The sequence below is a fragment of the Marmota marmota genome, unplaced genomic scaffold, assembly GCF_001458135.2.
Source record: "Marmota marmota marmota unplaced genomic scaffold, marMar, whole genome shotgun sequence".
In the NCBI taxonomy this organism is placed as follows: domain Eukaryota; kingdom Metazoa; phylum Chordata; class Mammalia; order Rodentia; family Sciuridae; genus Marmota; species Marmota marmota.
In genome coordinates this window covers 57,050,074-57,072,702 of record NW_026000037.1, presented here as the reverse complement: position 1 = coordinate 57,072,702, position 22,629 = coordinate 57,050,074, and the positions used below count along the sequence as shown (strand labels likewise).

Sequence of the window (22,629 nt, the reverse complement as noted above, 5' to 3'; positions counted from 1 at the left end):
TTAGAATTTAAAGAGTAAAATTTCCAAAAATTTCCAAAAATCACTTTATAGCCTATATTTCTGTTCCAAGTCTATGACAGCCAAGTAAAGATTTTTCCACATAATCTCAGACATGGCTGCTTTCCTTTATTGGTCAAAAGAAAAATTTGCATTTTTATTAAATACAAATATATACATGTATCTATTGGTTTTTAGCGAGAGCAAACCAAACATGAGGGCAGTGAGATTTCAGCTATTTGAGAGAAATTAGCCACAAAAGCACAAGCCTGCCTGCTCATCCACTGGGCGTGGAGTGCTTAATGTCACATAAATGAAACTCTCCCAAATGCAGGGATGTGATCATTACCAAGAACAACACTGGGGAAATCAAAACACATGCCGTTTTTCTAAATAACGGGAGGGAGGATGCGGAATGACATGAAGTACCATACCTGATTTTAACAGCAGAGTTTAGCTGCTTCTGCTCCTGGAGCACCTTGGCTAGCCGTTTTTGCAGGAATAAAACCTTCCCATGAGCTCCTTTAATAAATGGATGGTCGAGGAGATGCGTGACGGAAGGCCTCTTTTCAAAATCCTTAATAAGACACCTGTTTGTAAAAATCAACAAACAATCCAAAGTACAATGTTAGACACTCTGTTCCTCTGTGAATGTGGCAGAGAAGAGGCAAGAAGGCTTATTTATACAACCTGATCGCTGACCTTACATAGCTCCTTCTTTATTGATGTAGACCAGAAAGTAGAAAAACAGCTAATATTTTCATATTAGTTAATTGATATATCAGAAATCTATTTTAGATTGTTTAAAATCAGTATCAAAAGCACAAATTTTGCCATCAATTTGCTTTGAAGTATTCAAAACATTAAAAAAAAAATAGACTGGTCAGACAATATTCTGTCTGATTTTTCATTATAGAAAAGTGTTTTCGATGGAGTCAAGTTGATTAATCTATATATTTTATTTTAGAAGCATATAGAATTAAATACCATCACCTCAATTAAATTTTAAAACATGAAACATCCATTATTTGGTGATAGGGAAATGCATCAAGGGTTTTGTAAGGCAGGAAACAACTCTTAAAACACAGAAAATCCAGCAGCTTGATTTCAAATGTCTTCTGAAAAAGCAGAACAATCTCAAAACAGGAAGTGACCACCATATCATTCAGATGAATTGGGATGGGATTGTGCAAACAGGGAACAAAACATCCATTCAAAATGGTAAAAATTGGGTTGTATTTGAACTCTGCGGTTAATTGGTTAAAACCGCACCAGTGTAACCACTTTCTGTTTCAGACTGAGTGCCCTTTTCAAAGAAAACAATGACTTAGTGCATTTTGCTGTGTGTTCTTTGTTATTGAAAATGATTTTGACACAGGAAATTCCTCGTGAAATGGAATCTGATGAATACCTCTCCAATTACCATCGCATTTCTATTCTGAGGAGCTGCCCTTGGTGAGCAGAAGAAATTTCAACATTCGCCCTGTTAAGCTAACAGTCTTTAGCTCACCTTGAAGGCTTAGGATAAATACTGGAGGCCATTCTGCCTACTCCTTGAAATAAACAGCTTCAGTTTACCCAAATGTGGCATGCCAGTGACATCTAAAAATACTACGTATTTTAAATAATTAAATGCATCCACAAATGGTCAAAAAAGTCCAGCATCCCCTCTAGTACCTTTCAGAACATTTAAGCAGGATTCCTAAAACCATCCTCGACCGTGGGATTTACAAAAAGAACTTTAATCTGTGCAGTTTTCACTGCAAAACTCTTTCACATTCCTCACCTTCTAGTCCTGGAGGATATTCAGTGACTTTCCCAGCAGGCTGAGGATTGGCTCAAGGACCCCCTGCCTCTTGCAGCTAGAAGAGCAAACAGCACCTAGAGGATCCCCATCCTCTGCCCACAGGACTATAAATGCCGCCTCTACCTTGCCATCAGAGAAAATCAATCATTTGACTTTTATAGGTTCAGAGTCTTTTGAATAACCTATTATTCTCCCTATCAACAATACAAAATCAATGCACAGGCCTAAAAAAAGACTGGTCCTGTCTTTTTATCAGCAGTCTTCCCTTGATGCATGTCTATTCATCTGTCTATGTGATCACTGAAGGAAAATAAATGTCAATCACTGTTACCTGAGAAGGAACCCCAGGGGTAACTAGTTGATCAGTGATAAGGATGATGGCCGGTTTCCATGGCTGGAGAGATGGTGTATGAAAACTTCTAAAATAAGAATGGTCACATGTCCTCTGAGGGTTTCTGCTGAAGAGAGACCTGGGGTTACACAACACCCCCTGAGCCTCAGCGGGAACAAGTGGAGCCCAGGATCTGCTGAATCCCCAGCTATAACTGCCCAGGGACAGTGGGCAGGTCACATCAAACACATTCCCAGACTGGAGTGTCCCCATACGCAGGGACAGAAAGCTCTCATAACAGCACCCACTTACACTTCTGGTTTTGCTTTCTTTCTGCATCAGCTTTGATGCTTCATCTAACTACCAGCAGGTACTTGTTGAAAAGGGAAAAAAGAGCAAAAGGACTGGGGCAGCCTCCTTCCCCGTGCCTAGCCCAGCATTTCAAATGAACAAACTCAGAGAGCTGGGGCTGAAGGGGAGACAAGTAGCCATTTTTTTAAAAATTCATAGCATGTGAAGGGGACAGTGGACCAAAGCAGCCTCCAGGGACAGGCGTCCTGGGAGCATCAAGGAGAGGACTGAAGACAGGTCCTTCCAGGCACTTTGGTAAGGAAAACTCCTTAAATACAATTTGAGAGCACCTAGGAATCCCCTACTCCACCCAGCCTTTTGAGAATAGGTCTCTGCTGAGTCGGGGATGCAGCTGAAGGTAGTGTATCTTGTTTCACAATATTAGCACCCACTGGAGAAGCAAGGCTTCCAATGCTATTGCCAGGTCATTTGGCATGTTGGAGAGACTGGATCACAGAGAAAGAGAAATGTGTGAATAATGAAGAGAGAATCAGACAAGGAAGAAACCCACACGTGAATCTGTTGTCTCGTGGAGATCCAAAAACTGGAAGGGATGATCAAGAGGATTTGTCAGTTCTCCATGCTTACTAAGCACAGAGTGGGCTGAATGTCACACCGTGGAATCAGTAAAACTGAAACATGGTGTGTGGGGGGACAAACGCTAAGTAGTGTGTGACAATCCAACTGCACTGGAGGGTTTTAGGGGAAGGGCAAGAAGGCCTTGAGGGTACGACACTCCTGTGTACTTTTTCCGCCTGGGGGCAAAGAGCCAGACTGAAGTGGAATTACTATTGTACTAACAGAGGAAAGTTCTCCTCTTGGAGCAGATATGGCTGAAAGTCATACTAGATAACAGCATTGTATTACTTCATTACTCCGCAAACACTTATTCCACAGCACCAGAATTAGTCAAAATAAACTAATTCATTAAAAAAAATCATGAACCTTTTCCTCAAGGAACTATAATCTTATTGGAAAGACAGAAGGATCAGAGAAGCATAGGAAATAGAAAAAGCCAGTGTTTGCTTACATATTTAGGATGAGAACTAATAACATGAAAACAGGATTTCAGAGACACAGGGACCAAGATATTCTATTCTAATCCTCTGTTTCAAGAGGTGAGGAAACCGAGGTCAAGTCCTGATAGTGATAAAGCCAATGCACCAAGTCCCATGGGAGAACCCCTCCTGCTCTGCAAAGCAATATGGGGATGGAGGGAGCTGTGTCGGGGGAGCTCCAGTCAGGCTGGTTAAAATGGAGCCAGGACTGGGGGGACTGATGTAAATTAGATTGGTGGAAAAAAGGTAGTCAGAGTGGAGGAATCGCACAAAGCAATGCAAGAAGAAAAACCAGGCAGCTGCAGAGCCAGGAACAGTCACCTCACTCCTAAGCAGCCACCTAGGAACATCTAGGAGTAATCACCGGCTTTAGTCCCTCTATCAACTTTTTATTGCTTTATTGCTTAATACTATGCAATTTGATGCCCCCAACTCTTACTGTTTGAGTGTGTCAGTTCATCTTTCCATCTAACTCTCCTTCCAGGCAGGGATTTAGTAAATGAAAATAGAACTGACTACCAGCATCATCAGAACTCCAGACAGCCTCCTAGTACTTTTTAAAAACAAGATAGAAACCGCTCACCTGATTTGGAGAACAAACGCAAAAGAAACAAAGTGGAGTATATGTATTCATTTCAAAATGCTTACTAAGCCATGAATTGCAAATTTCAGACACAGAATATCTTTCCCAACCAGGGGCTGAGCAGGTTTTTATAAATAGGATGAATAAAATAAAGGGCAAATAAAAGTGTTGTGGGAATGGGTGCCAATCCATGTGAGGAAAGCTGGATGAGGCATTCAGCAAAAGAAAAAGAGAGACAGAAAGAAACAAACCAGTTTCCTGGTCAAAGAAGTTTGAGAAACATTGGTGATCCTCTAAAAAAAAAAGAAAAAGAAAAAGAAAAAAGTGAGTTTGGAGTTTCATAATGTACACAAGCATCTTAAAAGTTCTCACAAGTACTGAGGTTAAGAAAACCTCTTAATTTTGTTTGAGACCATGTTTCAAACTTGACCACCACAGAACCTTGTTTTGTATTTTTTCATCAATGGGTTTAGCAAATGACATCCTTAGAAGCTCTGCTGCCGGAGTTAGTAGAGTGCTTTTAGAATGGGGGCAGAAATGAGCCTTCAGTTCAGTGGAAAAAGGGGAAAGTTAGTTATTGGCACATCTGGGACACTTGTGGGTTATTTGAGACAATGTCTCAAACAGGGGAAGGACATCCTCAAGCTCAGAGTTTTTAACTCTCTAAGAAATTAAACAGGAACTATCTTTAGGGAAATTGCTTTTGTCCCCCCAAATCATAAGTAAATCTTTTATTTGCTGAATTTTTAATCTCTTTTTTATAAAATTTAGGTTTAGATCAGTTTCTATGTGCTAAGAGACAAAACAACAGAATAGAAAAACACATTATGCTGTCAGACATAGGTAAGAGACCCTGGATTTACAAGGCCATGGTGGGTGGTTTGAATATGATAGAAAAATCCACCACAAGAAAAAAGGAGCAAATTTCAGCCTTGAAGGAAATCAATCCATTACCTAATTTGAAATTCTAGTACTTTCCATCATGCTTTCTTGGCTGAAGATTAATTCTCAGAATTCATTAGTGTCACCACATTAAACACAGGTTGTTGCAACCATTTGCAGCTATCTCCCAGCCTGGCTTATGCCCAAAATAGGCAAAAGGGACATTTTTTTTTAGCAAGAAGCAAGGTTGGGCTATGGAGCTGAAGGCGCCTGAGGGCCCCCCTCCTTCCAGACCATAATGCACTGTCGCTGTATAAACTGCCATTTCATAACCAAAAATCCGGATGCTGCAAGGGGGAGCTATTTATCAAGAGTCACAGGCTGATGTTTACCCGTGAATAAACGCTCTTGATATAGAGCAGCTGAAAAAGCAAAAACTAAAAATACTGGTGAACTTGATGAGAAAAGCGTGGGGAAAGGCAATCTCGTCCCACACAGCAGGGCAACACTAGATCAAAACTTGGGATTTATGTCTCTTCTCATTTCTTTATCAACATTCTGTCTTTCATACTTTCTGCAATTTTCTTGTAGGCTTGCTACTTGGATGGTTAAGTGTTCCCTGTCGGTACAGAATAGCTAAATGGTTTTTGATCTGAGCAAACATTTCCCTGCCCCGTGATTCACCATGCTGCCCTGCGGTTCCTATCATCCTCAAACAGCAGCCTGACTGACAAAGAGGCCTTCACATCAAGAGGAGAAAATCCTCCAGAGAATAGACTAATTATAGGCTAAATAGCAGAGCCCGGGGTACTATGTCTTGGAAGAAAATTTCCATTCTGAAAGACAAGACTATGACAAACACAGGCATTTCCCCCAAAATGACTAATGCCTTAATTTAAGAAAATAAAAAGGCAGACTGAGAATCTTGACATTGCCTACGTTGTTTCAGTAAACCACCGCCTCTCTGGTGGAATAGGTAACTGCGTTCCAGTTTTCCTGAAACTCACAAATATCATATTTGGTAGTGGTGTATTAAAGTCTGAAATTCCATAGTAACTTCACACCTGGGGTGGGGAGTTGGCAGGGTAGAGGTCCTCACCTGGAACAGTTAAATGAGATCTGGAGCACATACTTATGAGGTAGTTTTACAGTTATCAGAGAAGAACAGACACTACTTACTTTAAAACAACAACAAAAAAAGGCCTGAGAAGGTAGGAGGAAAAATTTTAGAACAGAAGACTCAGCCTGCCTTTGAAGTGGTAATAGGAACAGCTTCTGTCCTGCAAAGTAGAAGAGAGAGGAAGGGTAGTTGCCATTTTGCCTGAGATCCCAAGGAGGGAGGCCTGGATGCAGGGTTGGGAAGAAGAGCAACTCAGCTTAGTACTAGGTACTTAGTACTTAGTACCTGCAGGCAGAGCTGTCGGCACCGAGGGTCCAGAGGGAGCTCAGATGAAAAGGAAATGGAAAAGGAAGAAACTGGGAGATGGACAAGAACCAGTTTTCACACCCAGCTAAGAAGACTCAAAGAAGGTGAAGCAAGTAGGAGAGAAAAAGTGTGGTGTGGTTTGAAGCCCAACAAACAAATCTATGAGCAAATAGCACAGAATCTCCCTTGAGAGTAAAGAAATGTGCACCAATGGAGCTGGAATTCTTAGAAGGGGCTAGAGGCCTGGCTAAGGCAAACAGCTGCACTGTGTAACCCCAGAATGCCCCAGTGGTACCGACTGAGTGAAACCTAGCAACACTCCTTTCACACTGTTTCTGATCCCTTGGGCCATGGTAAATAATTAGAAAAGCCCAGATTAACTGGTTGTGTCCCTAGAGAAGGAGCTGTGATACAAATTCTAGGTCCTTAAGCACTGCATGTCTGGGGACAGCCTGAGGGCCACAGATGGGAAGGAGAGTATACACAGACATCAGTCTGGAGAAAACAGGGGACCATGTAGAAGTGTTAGTCAAATGAGAAGAAGAGTTCACTTGCTACAGCTCAGAGTCAAGCAGCAGGTGAAGATGAAGATGAAGCACAGGTTCAGGGTAAAGAGAGGCGAGTCCAAGGAGAAGCCAGGGGAAGACCTGAGGGTGGAGGTATTGCTTTATCATTTGTTGTTAGGACTTACGCTGTTCTTCCCAAGTGGCCCATGGCATTTGTAAGACTGGTTACAAGCATGCCTTCTGCTGGACATGATAGCAGCCCAGGGACAGCCTGATTTTTGTATCCTAGTACTCAGGCAGTCTTCAGGATGGTACTTGGTGGCCCCCAGTCACCGATTCACACTTCCCCTGTTTTCTTCATTTCTCTCTTCCTTAATTGGGTTTTTGTGAAAAGCACTTGGCTGTTAAACAGGTATTTCTCCAAGGCAACTCCAGGCACGTGGAACAGTCAAGGCACCAGACAGCATGTGTCAGTACTTCAAGATGGAGCCCCAGCAGCTGGGTTACGAGATGTTGGTCTGATCAAGTGCCACCCTGTATTTCTGAGGGCTGGGGAAGGTGTGATTATTGTAGCTCAGAATCCTGCCAATTGCTGGATCTCTCAGTCCACAGTACGGCAGCTTCCCAGAAGCTGGTAGGCACTGCCACTGCTGGCATAGCTAGGCATCTCCTGCAGCACCCCAGCCACTATCTCCTGGGCCTCTCCAAGGGATGAGATCAGTCATAGATCAGCCTTGACTTCTTTTAAAGGTCTTTGTTTAAGGTGAAGATTAAAGAAATATTTGCATGAAGCAGCCCAGGAAGATAAGGAGCACCAAAGGGCAAAGTGATAGGTGCATCCAGAGGATGGTGGTTATGGAAAATGTGTGTGAGGTGGGGCAAGATAATCCAGAAGTTAGCAGATCCTTTTTTTTTTTTTTTGGTACCAGGAAGTGAACTCAGGGATGCTTAACCACCAAGCCACATCCCCAGCCTTTTTACTTCTTATTTTGAGACAGGGTCTCACTGAGTTGCTTAGGGCCTTGCTAAGTTGCTGAGGCTGGCTTTGAACTCATGATCTTCCTGCCTCAGACTCCTGAGCCACTGGGATTATAGGCATGCACCACAGCACCCCGTGGCAGATTCATTTTTTAAAGATACAATTGTTTTGTAGAAACATCATCCTTAAAATAGTCTGTTGGTGTATTTAAATAATATAAGCAATCACCAAAACCATTATTCTCCTAAAAATGACACATGTAGTCATTCATTTTAAATAGTATTGGTGCAATAATACACAGGGATTAAGAGTGAGATATGGGGGGGGGGGATTCTAGGGTTGTGGCTCAGTGGTAGAGAATTTGCCTAGCATGTGTGAGGCACTGGGTTTGATTCTCAGCACCGCATATAAATAAATAAAGGGCCGCCAACAACTAATAAAATATTTTAAAAATTATTCACTTTCTCTCAGTGGGATCCGTACCTCTAAGGACAAAATTCCTGTTTGACAATGTCCTAATCAAACTCTGCAAAGTTTTGGGGGTCTGGGGAGGGGGCTTTGAGGGGTCTGACAATTCAGCAAAAACAAAGACCTTGGGAATTTTCAAGTTCAAGCCTTTGAGTATTCTTGTTTTTGAATGTCTGGCTAATTTCTTTGATTCAAAAATCAATTTCCATTTTGACAAACAGTCATGGTCTGCTTCTTAGTCCAGGCTTAAGTGCCCAGGGACATACGAATTGTATTCTTTCCCCTTGATCCTGCTTGCCACTCTGCCCTGAATTAAATCCATAATTTTCATTTGTATGCATTTTCTCCTTACAGAGGGAAGAAATGGATGGTACCCAGCCATTCCTCATAAGAACTGAACAACCAGTTCCACAGTGCATGACTGTTACATGCTCAAGACCACCCCAGGACTGGGGTGGGGGCCAGGAGAGTGCAAAACAAACAAAGATATTGATAGGGAACACACAGACACGAGTGGTGGGAGCATGAGGTTAAGGGAACAATTCTATAAACTAGGCCCACTTTGCTGACTCCATATGCTTTCTTAAACTATGAATGTGTGTGTGTGTGTGTGTGTGTGGTGTGTGTTTACACACATACACATATATATAACCTGCAGCCCTGCCTGACATAATTCAATAGGATAGGTTACATTCCTTAGCAAACAATCTGTTATCTGCAGGAGAAATATAGGCCCAAAATGCAGATAAAAAGAACATAGGTTACCCTAAAGTGGGGGGACTTTTGTGACCCTTATGCAGACCTGATCCTAGAACTCAATAACATAAGGATAATTTCTACTAATCATAAAATCTGTAAAAACAGTTGTCATGTGCCATGGGGACTTGAAAGTCTGATGTCATCCTACTGTCAATCAAAAGATAAGAGGTAGATGTGGGCTGGACTCTGGAAACTTCCTTGGGAACCCCCCTCCCCCTATAAAACTGGAGGGCAGGAGGGGTATGCCATCTTTCTCCTCTCTTAGATGACCCACCCTCTCTCTTAAGAGTGTCCCCTTTTCCCTTTCCTATCTCTTCAATAAACTCATGCTGCTACTCTGAGTGACTCCTCCGAAAGCTCTCCAACATGGCAAGTGAAACAGGACACCAGGGGCTGCCTCAGCTCAGTGGCATGGCTCATGTCATGAGAAACTTAGCATCTTATGGGGTAATACTGAACTTACACATATAAAATATTTAGAGAACAAGGTGATATTGAAATTATTGATTCATTCAAAAACATATTAGGTATTTGCTATGAATGGCACTGTACCAAGTGCTTGGGAGAAACACACCTGGAGTGAGACACTGGCTCTCGCAGATTTAGAAAAAGTAGCAGAATGGACACGGACATAAATAACCATAATTCAAGGATAAAATGAATAAGCACTAGAATAACTCAGGCATAGTAAATTATTCTAGGTAGGAGAACAAGTATTTCACGGGAAAGATGATACTTGGGTCTTAAAGGACAAAGGGTACATCGAAAGTGCAGGGAGAAGCATTCAAGTGAAGGGTACAGAAGCCCCTTGGGGAGGCCCCTTGGTATAAAATGCAAGACTCAATCAGGGAACAGAGTAGAACAGAATCCTGCAGGTGTAATAGATAAGAGTAAGAATCTGCCTTGGAACTTTTTTCTGGAACCTAGAAGGCCTTATGCAATGAGCTTGGGTTTGCTTTCTTAATCTTAGCCATACTGACAGGGAGTTTTTAAGCAGAAAGATTACACAATTAGATCTTCCTTTAAAACAAACTGGTGGGGCTGGGGTTGTGGCTCAGTGGTAGAGCGTTCACCTAGCACGTGTGAGGCACTGAATTCGATCCTCAGTACCACCATAAAAATGAAATAAAGACATTGTGTCCACCTATAACTAAAAAATAAATATTTTTTTAAAAACTGGCATCCAATTACAGAGTCAAATGGAGGAAGGGAGGGGGTCCTTTTAGGAAACACCCATTGAGTCAGCACAGAGGACCCAGAAGAGAAAGATGATGGTGTAGCTGTGGAAACTAAAGACAAGCCAAAAGCACAGAAAGAGAAGAAAAAAAGTTGCTGGTGGAATCTAAGGCAAATTTAATTTAATAGACGTACCTACAGCTATATCTTTGTATACATCTATCTTTCACCTTCACTACCCACAGGAACATCTCTCAAAGGACCCCAAAACCTTGAATACCAATTCCAGGATCTCTTTTGAGTTCTCTTTGTGTTCAAGTGCTCTGCTCAGGCCTGGCTCACGGCCACTGTTGAGCTGCCCTGCTTTCTTGAACATTTTCTTTCCTAGTCTGCAGCAATGCTCTGTCTCTCGGTCATTCCCTTACTTCTTGACCACTCTTGCTCATTTATTTTCATTGCTGGGTAGAGCAAAGGACAAGGGCAGAGGAGATGCAGTATGCGGAGACAAGGAGCAGTGCGCATAGAACAGAAAGCATTTGTGTCCACAGGCTTGGAATGTGCTCCTGAGGTACCACTCAGTGTGCTAACCAATATTGAAGAAATTTGCATATCACTGGGAAGGCTATCCCTAGCCTTGGGGACTCACAATCCCAAATAAGTCTGAAGATTCTGCTGAAAACCAGTGAGTTAAACTCAAAATGCATACTTGGCACTAAGTAAAAATTACAAGTGTAAAAAAATGAGTAAACACAACTGATTAATTATTGCAAATGATCTTTATAACAGTTTTAATGAGATATTAATTCACATACCATACAGTTCACCCATTTAAAATGTATAATTCAAAGCCTTTTTTTTTTTTTTGGTACTGGGGATTGATTGAACTCAGGGGCACTCGACCACTGAGCCACATCCACAGCCCTATTTGGTATTTTATTTAGAGACAGGAGCTCACTGAGTTGCTTAGTGCCTCTCTTTTTGCTGAGGCTGGCTCACAGCCCTTTTTTAAAAAATAAAGAACAGACATTTTTCCTTCCACATTGTCCATTTACACAGTTGTGCAACCTTTACCACAACCAGTTTAAGAACATTTTCATCACTTCAAAAAGAAACCCCATACCTCTTTGCACTCACTCCCCACCCCATGTCCCTTTGACCTTCTCCATCTCAGGAAACTACTAATCGATTTTTCTATTTTTATAGATTTGCCTAATTTGGAAATTTCTTATATGGGCATTTCTGTGACTGGTTTTTTTCACTTAGCATGTTTTCAAGGTTCATCTCTATCAGAGCATACATTAATATTTCATTCCTCTATAATACTAAAAAATGTTCCATTGTATAGATAAACCACATTTTATTCATCCATTGATCAGTTGATAGGTTTGGGGGATTATTATTAAGCTATTATGAATTAATGTTATACCCATTTCTGTGTTTTTGTGTGCACATGTTTTCATTTCTCCTGGATGTACTCCTAAGAGCAGAGTTGCTCTATGTTTACCTTTTGAAGAACTACCAAGACTGCTTTCCAGAGCAGCTGTGTTGTCTTACATTCCCACTAGTAGGGTATGCATTTGATTTTTAATACTTCGTCCTGTTCCAGAAATAATTCCAGGCATCTTACAATAACAGGTGTTTCAATGAAGGTATATGTAATGAGGCAAAAATAAAGCAAAGGGTAAATTTGGGAAGAAAAATAGAATTTAGAGTGCTAAATAAATGACTTTGCCAGAGAGGTCCACAAATTTGGCTCTAGTCTTCTAAGCAGACAATGTGGAAGGAAAAATGTCTGTTCTTTATTTCTTAAAATCCATTCTAGACAAATAGACTACTAGCTGCTTAGAGAACAGTGATAATTGGTAATGAGACTAAAGATAAGCTCTCCTGGGTTTTCACAGAAATGACTGCAAGTAATGTAATGGATACTGTTTCTCTCTAGTAAACATGGCCATGAGTTCCATAGAGTATTTTTTTTCTTCCTTCCTTCCTTCCTTCCTTCCTTCCTTCCTTCCTTCCTTCCTTTCTTTCCTGCAGTGCTGGGGAATTGACCCCAGGTCATCACGCATGCTAAGCAAACACTCTAACCACTGAGCCACATCTCCAGTCAGAGAGCTATTTTTTTTTTCCTCTTTTAAAATTGGTGCATTGTCGTTGTACATGATGATGGGATTTGTTGTTACATATTCATACATGCACACAATATAACAGTGTAATTTGGTCAATATCATTTTGCAGTATTTCCCCTTTCCTTTTCCTCCTCCTTCCCCCTGGTCCCTTTCATAGGGCTGTTTCTTAGAGTGCTCTTCAATCCTAACTAATGCCTAATACCAAAGAATCATCTAGCAAAAAATTCATCCTGGGTGGCCAATACAAAGAGGCACAGACCTCTGATCTTAATCCAGGGCTAACCCTACAAGAGACCTGGTGAACTTTTACAGGCTCAGGCCCCTTGATTCCTAATATGTGGAAAGCAACACTCACACGCTGGCAACCATCAAGTGAAGGAAAGGCAGGTGCCAAGGCACACGTGCTGATCATACAAAGTCCAAGAAGAAGATTGCAGGGAAAGTTTACTCCTTGAATTGAGAGCAGCCCAGAGGAAGGAGCAATTTTATCCCTACTGTGGGAGCCGGGGGAGGGGGAGAGGACTGAGCATCCCAAGTGGGTGTGGAAACAATAGGGCAGTCAGTTTGCCTCCTAAATGATGCTGATAATGGTTCCAGCAAGAAGTTCAAGCTGTAATCCATGGTGGGGGTAGGGGATTCACAAGTGTCCTGGGGTCACTATCACCCACACTTTGTGTCCTTCCCTCAATGTGTGTTCTTTGGATACAGACGTAAGTGGATTCAACATTCCTCAGTGGGTCACCAATTCCATGCCTGTTGTTGATGGATTGAACATCAAACTGGGGCAATGAATCAAGCCAGACTTTCCTAACAATCTCACCACTCCTGAAAAACCTGGAAAAAAATCTCATCAGATCACATGGAGTTGTGAATGTTTTAAGCAACTCTGGATCGTACACAGCTACTGACGGACTGTCTTGGTTCATGTTCCTGAGGACACAAACTGTCACAGAGTCTGTCACTCGTTATCCCCCTTCTGAGTCAGAAAGTTTCAAAGGACAATGTACTACAAGGCCCAGATTGGTACTGCTGCTGCGCCTTGGAAAGAGAACTCTTCCTGAGGAAGTGGCCACCCAAGGAAGCCTGTGAGTATTGCTTCTGTGTGTGCTTTTAGACCAAGAAATGAATACGTCACCCCCCAGGGATGTCAATCCAGTGCCTTGTTCAAGCACTAAATTTTGTAAGATACAATATTTTTCTTTTTTAGGCAAGGGAATGAATAAAGACACAGACTGCCAAAGAGAGTCTGGGGAGTCCTTAAAACTCCTCCATTAGCATGATGGAGCAGTACAGCTCCATCTATTACATCAAAGCCTCATCAGAGGCCCTAATCCTCTCTGAAAGGAACTCTCAGGCAGCCAAGCTATTAATTTGCTGAATAATAGGCCATCTGATTAACCCTTGAAAAGCAAAGCACAGGCACTGCAGGCAACAAATGTTCCCAGGGGCTGAGAATGAAGGAGGAGGCCTTTGGAACAGTTTCTACTGCAGTGTTAGGGAATCAGCTCTAAGCCTAGGTTTCTGAATGGTTAGCTTTCTGCTTTCCTTCACCATTTCCCCATTCTCTCTCCCTAGAGCATGCTGATTCCCTTCCCTGGTACTGTAGTGTGTCCTGAGATTTAAGCCAGCCATATACTCGGTGACGTGCTTAGATAGGTGATGTGGAACTTTCATGTCACAGAATAGACCCACAGCTGCAAATCAGTGACAATAAAGACTCTTTTAAGAACATTTACCCAGGACTGGAGTTGTGGCTCAATAGTAGAACCCTTGCCTGGCATGTGTGAGGCCCTGGGTTTGATCCTCAGCACTGCATATAAATAAATAAATAAATGATAAAAGATACATGGACAACTAAAAACATATTTTTTTAAAAAGTTAAAAAACAGTTCTATCTCCAAAATAATATATTGCAAGTACTCTGCTGTCTTAAAATAGGGATAGAAAAAAGGGTACAGAAAGCTTTCTCAAAAAGAAATAAACATTAGGAATACTTAAGAAGTCATCATGACACAGTAAGGAATTCCTTAACCTTTGATAATACTCTTTCTCCATGAGAGCTACAATATTAAACAAAACTACGTGAGAAAAAGTTTGATAATGCTTCCAAAGCACAAAACTTATTAAAAAGCTAATGTAATCAAGATAATCAGTTATTGGTATAGCAACAGACACACAGGCAGTAGAATTGAGAACACAGAAATAAATTTGAAAAAAAAAAACATTTACACACCTATATCTGCTCTAGAGCAGGTCATGTGTGATCTGGGGAAAATAGAAAAGGAGGCAGAACCCACAGCTGGGTAAAAGGAGCCGGTGTGGGTCGCCAGCTTGGGCGTGAATGAGATCACTTCTAACTCAACAAGAGAGGCCTAGCATGGAACCAGGTTGATTCTTTTATGGGATTCTGCTGCTAGAGGTAGACAACTGGATGCTGTGTTGCCAAGGACAGGTAACAGGTAAGCTGGGTGGAGGGTTTCACTTGGTGTGCTTTAATAAATCACATACACATCAGCCTTTCTGCTGGTTGTATCAGATAATAAGATGAATGATTGAATGTATGACATGGCGGTCAATTATCATGTGGAGGATATAAATTCTATTGTGCTGAGGACATTTATCTCTGTATTGATCTGGCTTTGCTAGCAAGGATCATAAATTACTAGCCTTCCACAATCGTATGATAAATACTCTAATAACACAATGCCACCAACTGTTTTCCCAATAAATTCCCTTATGTTTTCAGTTAGAAACATGCAGGGTTTATTTTATTTTACTAAAGACTTTATTTTTTAGAGCAGTTTGGGGTTCACAGCAAAATTAGGAGGAAGGGACAGAGAGCCCCCTCCCACCCCCAGCTCCCGCTCAGGCATAGGCTCCTCCATTATCACCTCCCCCAGCAGGACATTGATTACAATTGGTGAACCTACACTGTCAGATCAGAAATCAGAACTACCTGAAGCCCATAGCTTACCTTAGGGCTCACTCTTGGTGTCATCCATTTTATAGGTTTGGAAAAATTTATAATGACATGTATCTACTACTATGTTATCTTCTGCATATTTTCACTGCCCTAAATCCTGTTATGCCTAGTCATCCCTACCCCCACCCCACCTGCTGACAACTGCAGATCTTTCTGCCATCTCTAATTTCTTCTTTTTCTTCTGAAAGGCTCCTAAATGGAGCCTTTTCACATTGGCTTCCTTCATTCAACAATGTGCATTTGAGGTCCTCGCATGTCTTTTTGCAGCTCGATAGCTCCTTTTCTTTTGAGTACTAAATAATATTCCATTGCATGGATGTATTACAGTTTACTTATTCATTCACGGTCTCTTGCTTCCAAGTTTTGGCAATTATAAAGATTTCATAAACATCTGTGTGTAGATTTTTTTTCCCCCGACACAAATCCTTTGTGTGGAATGCCCAGGAGTATGATTGCTGGGTTGGATGGTAAGAGCGTATTTAATTTTGTAAGCAACTGCAAACTATCTTCCTAAGTGGCTGAACAATTTTGCATTCTGTCCAGCAATGAGTAAGAGCTCCTGCTGTTCCACATCCTGGCCAGCAGCTGGTATTGTCAGTGTCTCAGATTTTGATCATTCTCATGGTAATATCTCCCTGCTGTTGCACTGGTTTAATTTTAACTTTATTGCCAAAAAGTTACAGGTAGTATGAAGACCATGAGGAAGATCTGTTCATCCCAAACAAACAAATAGTGATGTGTTACAGCCAGCAGCCACGAGCTCACTGGGTATCATTGTTACCTTTCCAGGAATTTTGTGAAATAGCTGATATCACATTGGTAGCTGGAAGGTGGTCATGGTGGGCATATTTAAACCATAGAAATCAGTAAACACTATAAATCAACCCCACCCCGCCTCTGCCCAGCAGGATATTACAGAGCACACCACTGCTTGGGTACTGGAAGTCTCAGGGAAAACTGACTGCCTGGTCATTCCAAAGCATGGTCATAGGGGTACAAATCTCTTTTTACTACCCATTTCCTCTAATTCTTTTTTCCTTTTTCACTTTCTGCCTTCTGTTGGAAGGATGAAAAATTTCCACAGACCCTTTATTCTTTCTGTTGGCTTAAAAACTATACATTGTTTTTCTTTTTTTCTTTTCCCTCAGGTAATGACTTTATTTTTTTAGTTAACATAACCAGCCCATGGTATAGCATGCTAAATCATAAAGTACAAGTCCAAGAAGGTAATACCTTTACTAAGTTACAAAACTTTGGCAAATCAACACAGTACTCTATAATACAATAAAATATTATATATGTTGGAGTCATATATTAGACTTAGTGATGATTTTTACTCCAAAAATATCATTTAAATACCAAATCAAAACACTGGTTTTTAGTAGAGTAAGTTATTTTATACAATTTAATGTCTTGTAAGACTACACAAATTCTCATTTTAGAGTCAGCTCCCCCATGCAGGCTGTGCTAGTCTGTATTAGCAAGGTGAGTGTGTATGTATGAGGAGAGGCTCTGCTTGCTTGGCTCTGGGGTTGAACCAAACTCAGGTACAGTTCCAATGCTTTATCATTTTTCTACAAATGCTGCCACAGCCATTGGTGTCCTCATGCTTCCTCTTGCTGAAGCTGCCAACTCTTCAATCTCAGCATTTAATTTATGTATTACCCATTCCATTGCTTCTTGGCCTTTACTAGCATTAGAAGATATCGTGGTCGCCATCAGTCCTTCCAGGTAACTGCTAAGGCTGACTCCCTGCACAGAGATGATGGCTTCCTGAGTCAAAATAGTCTTTTCTGGGTCTTGAGGATGTGGTTTGTAGATAAGTCTCTCATCCACTGAAACCATATTTGTAAAGGAAATATTAGTTGATTTAAGTTCCATTATTTTCTCTACAGGATCAACTACAGAATGTTCTTGCACATTTGTTTTGGTTCTTGCTGAGCCAATAAGAGACTTCACAATGGAAGGCAGTCCCCTCTCTGTGCTAAGAAGTCTGTGGCTGTGCAGCTTTCCAGAGGGATCTATATGCCTGTCCAGCACATCAACTCCAACCACACTCGGGTTCATAGGGTTTGGGTATTTCTACATTGCAGCTGTTGTAACAGTTTCCCATGGGTGGTCGAAGATGAGCTCCTCCTGCCAGCAGGTCCAGATCTTCATGGTGCCGGCAGCCTGAGTCCTGTCCCAGAGACTCTGGGGAACAATGAGGCCACACTACCCAGCCCCACCCTACGGCGGCCCCACGCCCTATCCGGGCTGGGCCAGGCCTCAGCGCCCTACATATTGTTTTTTATAGTGTTGGGGATTGCCCTACAGGCTTAACATGTATGCTGAACTATAAATTTGCCAGTAGTTCTACCTTCTTTCTTTTTATAAATTATTTTATTGGTGCATTATGATTATACATAATCTTGGGATTCTTTGTGATATATTTGTACATGCTCCTAGTATCAATTGCTCTACTTCATTTCCCTATATCTTCCTTCTTCCTTCCTTCTTCTCTCCTCTGATTGCCTTTTTTCTACTGGTCTCTTTTCTATTTTCATGAAGTCCCTTGTCTTTCCTTTTTCCTCTCTAGCTCCCCCATATGAAAGAAAATATATGAACCTTGACCTTCTGAATCTGGATTACCTCACTTAGCATGATACATTCATCTGTTTTCAGTAAATGACATAATTTTGTTCTTCTTTATGGCTGAGTAAAACTCCATTGATTTTATGTATACAATTTTCTTTATGCATTCATCTGTGGATGGACACCTAGGCTGATTTCATAACATGGCTTTTGTGAATTGCACTGCTATCAACATGGGTATGCATATATCGCTGTAGAATGAGGACTTCCTTTTTGGATTCTGTCCTCTTTATAAGCACAGAAATCTATTCATGCTTAAACCACATCTTGAACAGTGCCTTCCCCCCAGCTTAAGATTAGTGTTAGCTTTTACATATCTTATCCCAAATTGTTTTCCTTCTTAACAATTAATAGTTACTTATTTCACTCCTTCGGGCTGTTCCATGAAATTAACTTCATTTCAAATGAATTTATATTTCACTTGTTATTTTTGGTAGTTTCTTAGAAGCTTCAATGCGTTTCAAAACTTCATTTGGCAGGCTCATTTGGGGGAGAAGAGGTCTGTTTCCTTCTCCTCTCTCTTCCCCTGTGTCCACTCTCCTAGTGTAATAATTTTAAAGTTTTGTCTGCCCAGCTCTCTGGGGCTCTAGCACAGAGCCAGGTATTAGAATAGCATTTTTAAAAATCCTATTCTCTTAGGTATATGGACAAGCCCATCACAGTGACAACAAAAGTTCTGGTTGCTTATCAATCCTTCTATCCAGAAGGCAGCCCAAAGCCATAGTCCCAGATGATGGTCAGCACTGGCCCAGGTGATGAAGAACAAAGTGGAAGAAACCTCGGTGCTTAGAACATGGGCTCATGTGACCCCTCCCCCACCCTATTTTTTCCCCCAGCCTCTTTTATCAGCCCAGGAGACCAACCCCAGACTCTTGAGCAGAGTCTAGCTCCAGACCCTGCCTTGCTTGGAGCCCCTCGTCCCATTTATCAACTGAAGCCAAACTCCCAGCCCTGCTGCTCCTCCTGCCAGCAGCTTCAGTCTAGTTGAGCACTTTGTGTTTTTGTTCCATTCTGATCCATCATAGAGTTTAGGTTCCTTCCCTCTGTCCCTTTCCTCCATTCCTTCCTTGCTTTTCTCCTTTCTTCCTTCCTTAGCAATATGATTTTGGCCTTTTCTTTTCACATCGGGGCTTGTCAATGTTATAGGTTCAGAAAAGTAATACATCCAAGGAGCCCTTTGGACAGAGAATTTCCTGTATGGAAGCACATAAAGGCAAAACTCCTTCAAAATCAATCTTGTAATTTCGTCTGCTTACTATCATCCTAAATTATTTTTCTTTAGTATGTTTCTTCATCCGCTGGTATGAAGAGTGTTTTAAGCTACTAATATATATGGCCAAGATTAGCACCCATGAGAAGTGCCATTGACCTTCTATAGCAAGGAAGCAGAGTTTGTCATGACCTCCAACTTCTCCATACCTCGATTTCCACCTATCTATCACACTAGACGCTGTCCTAAAGCAGGCTTGGCCTGGCAATGATTAAGGTAAAAGGAAACACCACTCTTGTAGAGTCCTGGCAGTGACCATGGTCCTAAAACACCATGAGCCATGAGAACAACTGTTTCTCTTAATCCTGAGTTCAGAAGTGGCTCCTCTCCAAACAAGGTGATGGAGAAGGTAAAATAGGGAAGTGGGAGGTGGGGGATTGGAGAGAAGTGGGCAGAGTTGTTAAAAAGGAATGACCATTGAGATTGGTGGGGGGTGGGAGGTGGGGGGATTGTTTGGACATCATTTCCATATATTCAAAGAACCAAAACAGAATCCACAGCTAACCTTGTAGCTTTCATCAATCATTTTTTTAAAAATCCTATGATGATTCTGGGAGTTCTATGTTCATTTTTGCTCTGGGAAGGTGGTGGGGGGCAGGGTATGCAAAGCCCCTCCCCTTCTTCAATTTTGTGTTTGTGGTTAGGAGTCATTGTCCAAAGATCATATGTTCTAACATTCAATTTCTAACCAGGTCCATTAAATGCTATGCATAAGTTGGAGGATGTCACTTCCTCCTAGAATTCCGGTTCTTCAAAAGACGCTGATGTTTATTGAGCTGCCACATGCTGGAACTGTGCTAGGTACTCGGTACAAAGCAGAACAGATTCATTCTCTGCTCTCAAGGACATCAAAGCTTGAGTAGGGAGACATAAACAAGCAGCTTCAGGATGGTTTGCTCTCCTCTCCTCTCCTAATGACAGGAAAGCCTATAAATGGCGCCATGCAGATATGAAAGCATGAGGGAAGAGCCCGCTGAGTCTTCCTGGGGCAGTTAGAGGAAGCACCACCTTTTTTCAGTTTGTTGGGATGGGCAGGCAGCCTGGAGGAGAGGGTACACTGCATAGACACAGAGACCAGATCCTTTATGACCTTGTGTGGTTTCAGTCCTAGCACATCCTTTAAGTAGTACAAAGCCACAGAATGATTACAAGCCAGGAGGACTTGATCAGTTTGGGAATAAAGATCATGCTGACTGTTTTGCAGGATGGTTTGCAATGACTGCAGTTGCAGAGTTGGGGGGATATTATAGAAGCTGTTACTCTAGTTGGAGCAGAGAGCTGAAGTTTTACCTGAAATCACCAGGACACTGTGTACTAAATGAAAGGAGTCAAACATGAAAGGTCTCCTACTGTATTACTCCATTTATATAAAATATACAGAACAGGGAAGTTCAAGAGACAGAAAGAAGATTGGCTGGTGGTCAGGGACTAGAGGGGAACAGGAAATGTAAAGAAACTGCTTAGGTAGGTGTGGGGTTTCTGTGTGGAATGATGAAAATATTTTGGAACTGGACAGAAATGGCAGTTGCATAACATAGTGAATGTTTGAAATGCCACTGAATTGTTCATTTTAAAAGGCTAATATTAGCGAGGAGCCGTGGTGCATACCTGTAATCCCAGCAGCATGGGAGGCTGAGACTGGAGGATGGCAAGTTCAAAGCCAGCCTCAGCAAAAGCAAGGCTCTAAGCAACCCAGTGAGATCCTGTCTCTAAATAAAATACAAAACAGGGCTGGGGGTGTGGTTCAGTGGGTGAGTGCCCCTGAGTTCAATCCCCAGTACCAAAAAAAAAAAAAAAAAGGTTAATATTATGTTATGTGAATTTCACCTCAATTAAGCCCACATACACACATTCTAGCATCATGAGCCTAAGAAAAGATATTGCAATATGACACAGACCTGGGTTTAAATCCCAGCTCTGCCAGGATGCAGCTATGAGACCTAAAGCCTCTCTGTCACCTAACCTTTAATAAGTTTAGTATCCTGAGCAATAACCTGCCTTGTATGACTTGAATTCACTGAAATCATGCAAGTAAAGTGAATTTCACCATGTCAGATGCACAACCTCCAACAACCAGCTCTAAGTAAGGCATATTGTTAGATCTGCGATGTAGCTCCATGGTAGAGTGCTTACCTAGCATGCATGAGGCCCTGGATCCATCCTCAGCACCATGAGGGGAAAATAAAAGCTTGTTAAAATTATTATCTGTATTCTCCTCACAGACAACTCTAAATTTATTCAACTACTTTTATTTTAACTCTCAAGTATTTTTTAGGATATGCCTGATTTAGATGAATGTCAGCTAATTGGCTTTCTCTAGTTAAGTGAGTTTTGTCATAAATTTTCACATTGCAGAGAACTTGGTCAATATTAAAAAGAAATGTGAACTCTACATACACAAAAGTATGAGCTACATTAAGTCCATGGCAGGTATCACTGAGTGACACTAGTCTATGCCCACTGCAAATAGCACGGGAACTCATGGACTCTACCTTAGACACAGATTCAGAATCCTCCACACAGCGTTCCAGGAAGGGGGTCTGATGGTCAGAGTGGGGTTGCAAGATGACACCCATCTGCTATCTCCCCATAATAATTTGTTCCAGGAGTACAGTTGCTCAGCAAGGTGGGTGAAAGAGAGATGTCACTAAAATTCAATATTGGACAGTCATAGTGTCTTAGAGACTCAGAAATTCGGGTGTCTTGAAAGAAGAACCAGAAAGAGTACATTGGAGCCAAGTTGGCTGTGGCAGCAGCAGCAGTAGCAGTAGTACACTGGTTCCCCATGGAGGGGAGGGATAACAGACAGAAACACAAAGCACAGACCTGGTATGGAAAAAGAAAAGCAGCAAAAAAATAAAATAATAATAATAATTTGTTCCTCTTGGAACATTTATTGGTACACGTGACCAATAAATCTCAGTACTGAGCATATATTTAGTTCCTGAAGCCTCTTTAAAGCCAGCAAATCTTTGGCCATTAGAGAAATTCCCCAATTTTAGTATTGAGCAATATGTTTTGAAGGGAGAATTTAGCATAAACCTTTAAAATTGTATACATATTTAAACAAAAAAGAAAAGAAGGATGGGAAGAAGGAACACAATGGCCTTAGGTACAATACTACTACCTAATATTCCCTCGAGGATAATACCGCAGGTAGCTGGGTATTATCCTCACCTACAGTGTAGGAAACAGAGATTTGGAATATCTAATGATTTAAGGTGCTGTACCACCCAGTCATGCGTGTACTGAGATCCTAGGCTGCCATATCATCTATCACAACCTGAGCG

The 22,629-nt window shown here is 41.5% G+C and overlaps 1 protein-coding gene and 1 pseudogene across 2 annotated transcripts in view; both read right to left on the bottom strand.

Annotated features, from left to right (window-relative positions):
- The window catches only part of Myo3b (myosin IIIB), a 425,075-nt gene that overhangs the window by 271,097 nt on the left and 131,349 nt on the right, over positions 1-22,629 (bottom strand). The window contains exon 9 of the mRNA XM_015478942.2: positions 432-587. Coding sequence (XP_015334428.2) covers positions 432-587 — 156 coding nt within the window. The remainder of the gene's footprint in view (positions 1-431; positions 588-22,629) is intronic.
- LOC107136915 lies at positions 16,442-17,595 on the bottom strand (annotated as a pseudogene). The gene has a single exon (XR_001502780.2). The product of XR_001502780.2 is annotated as a PRELI domain containing protein 3B-like (transcript).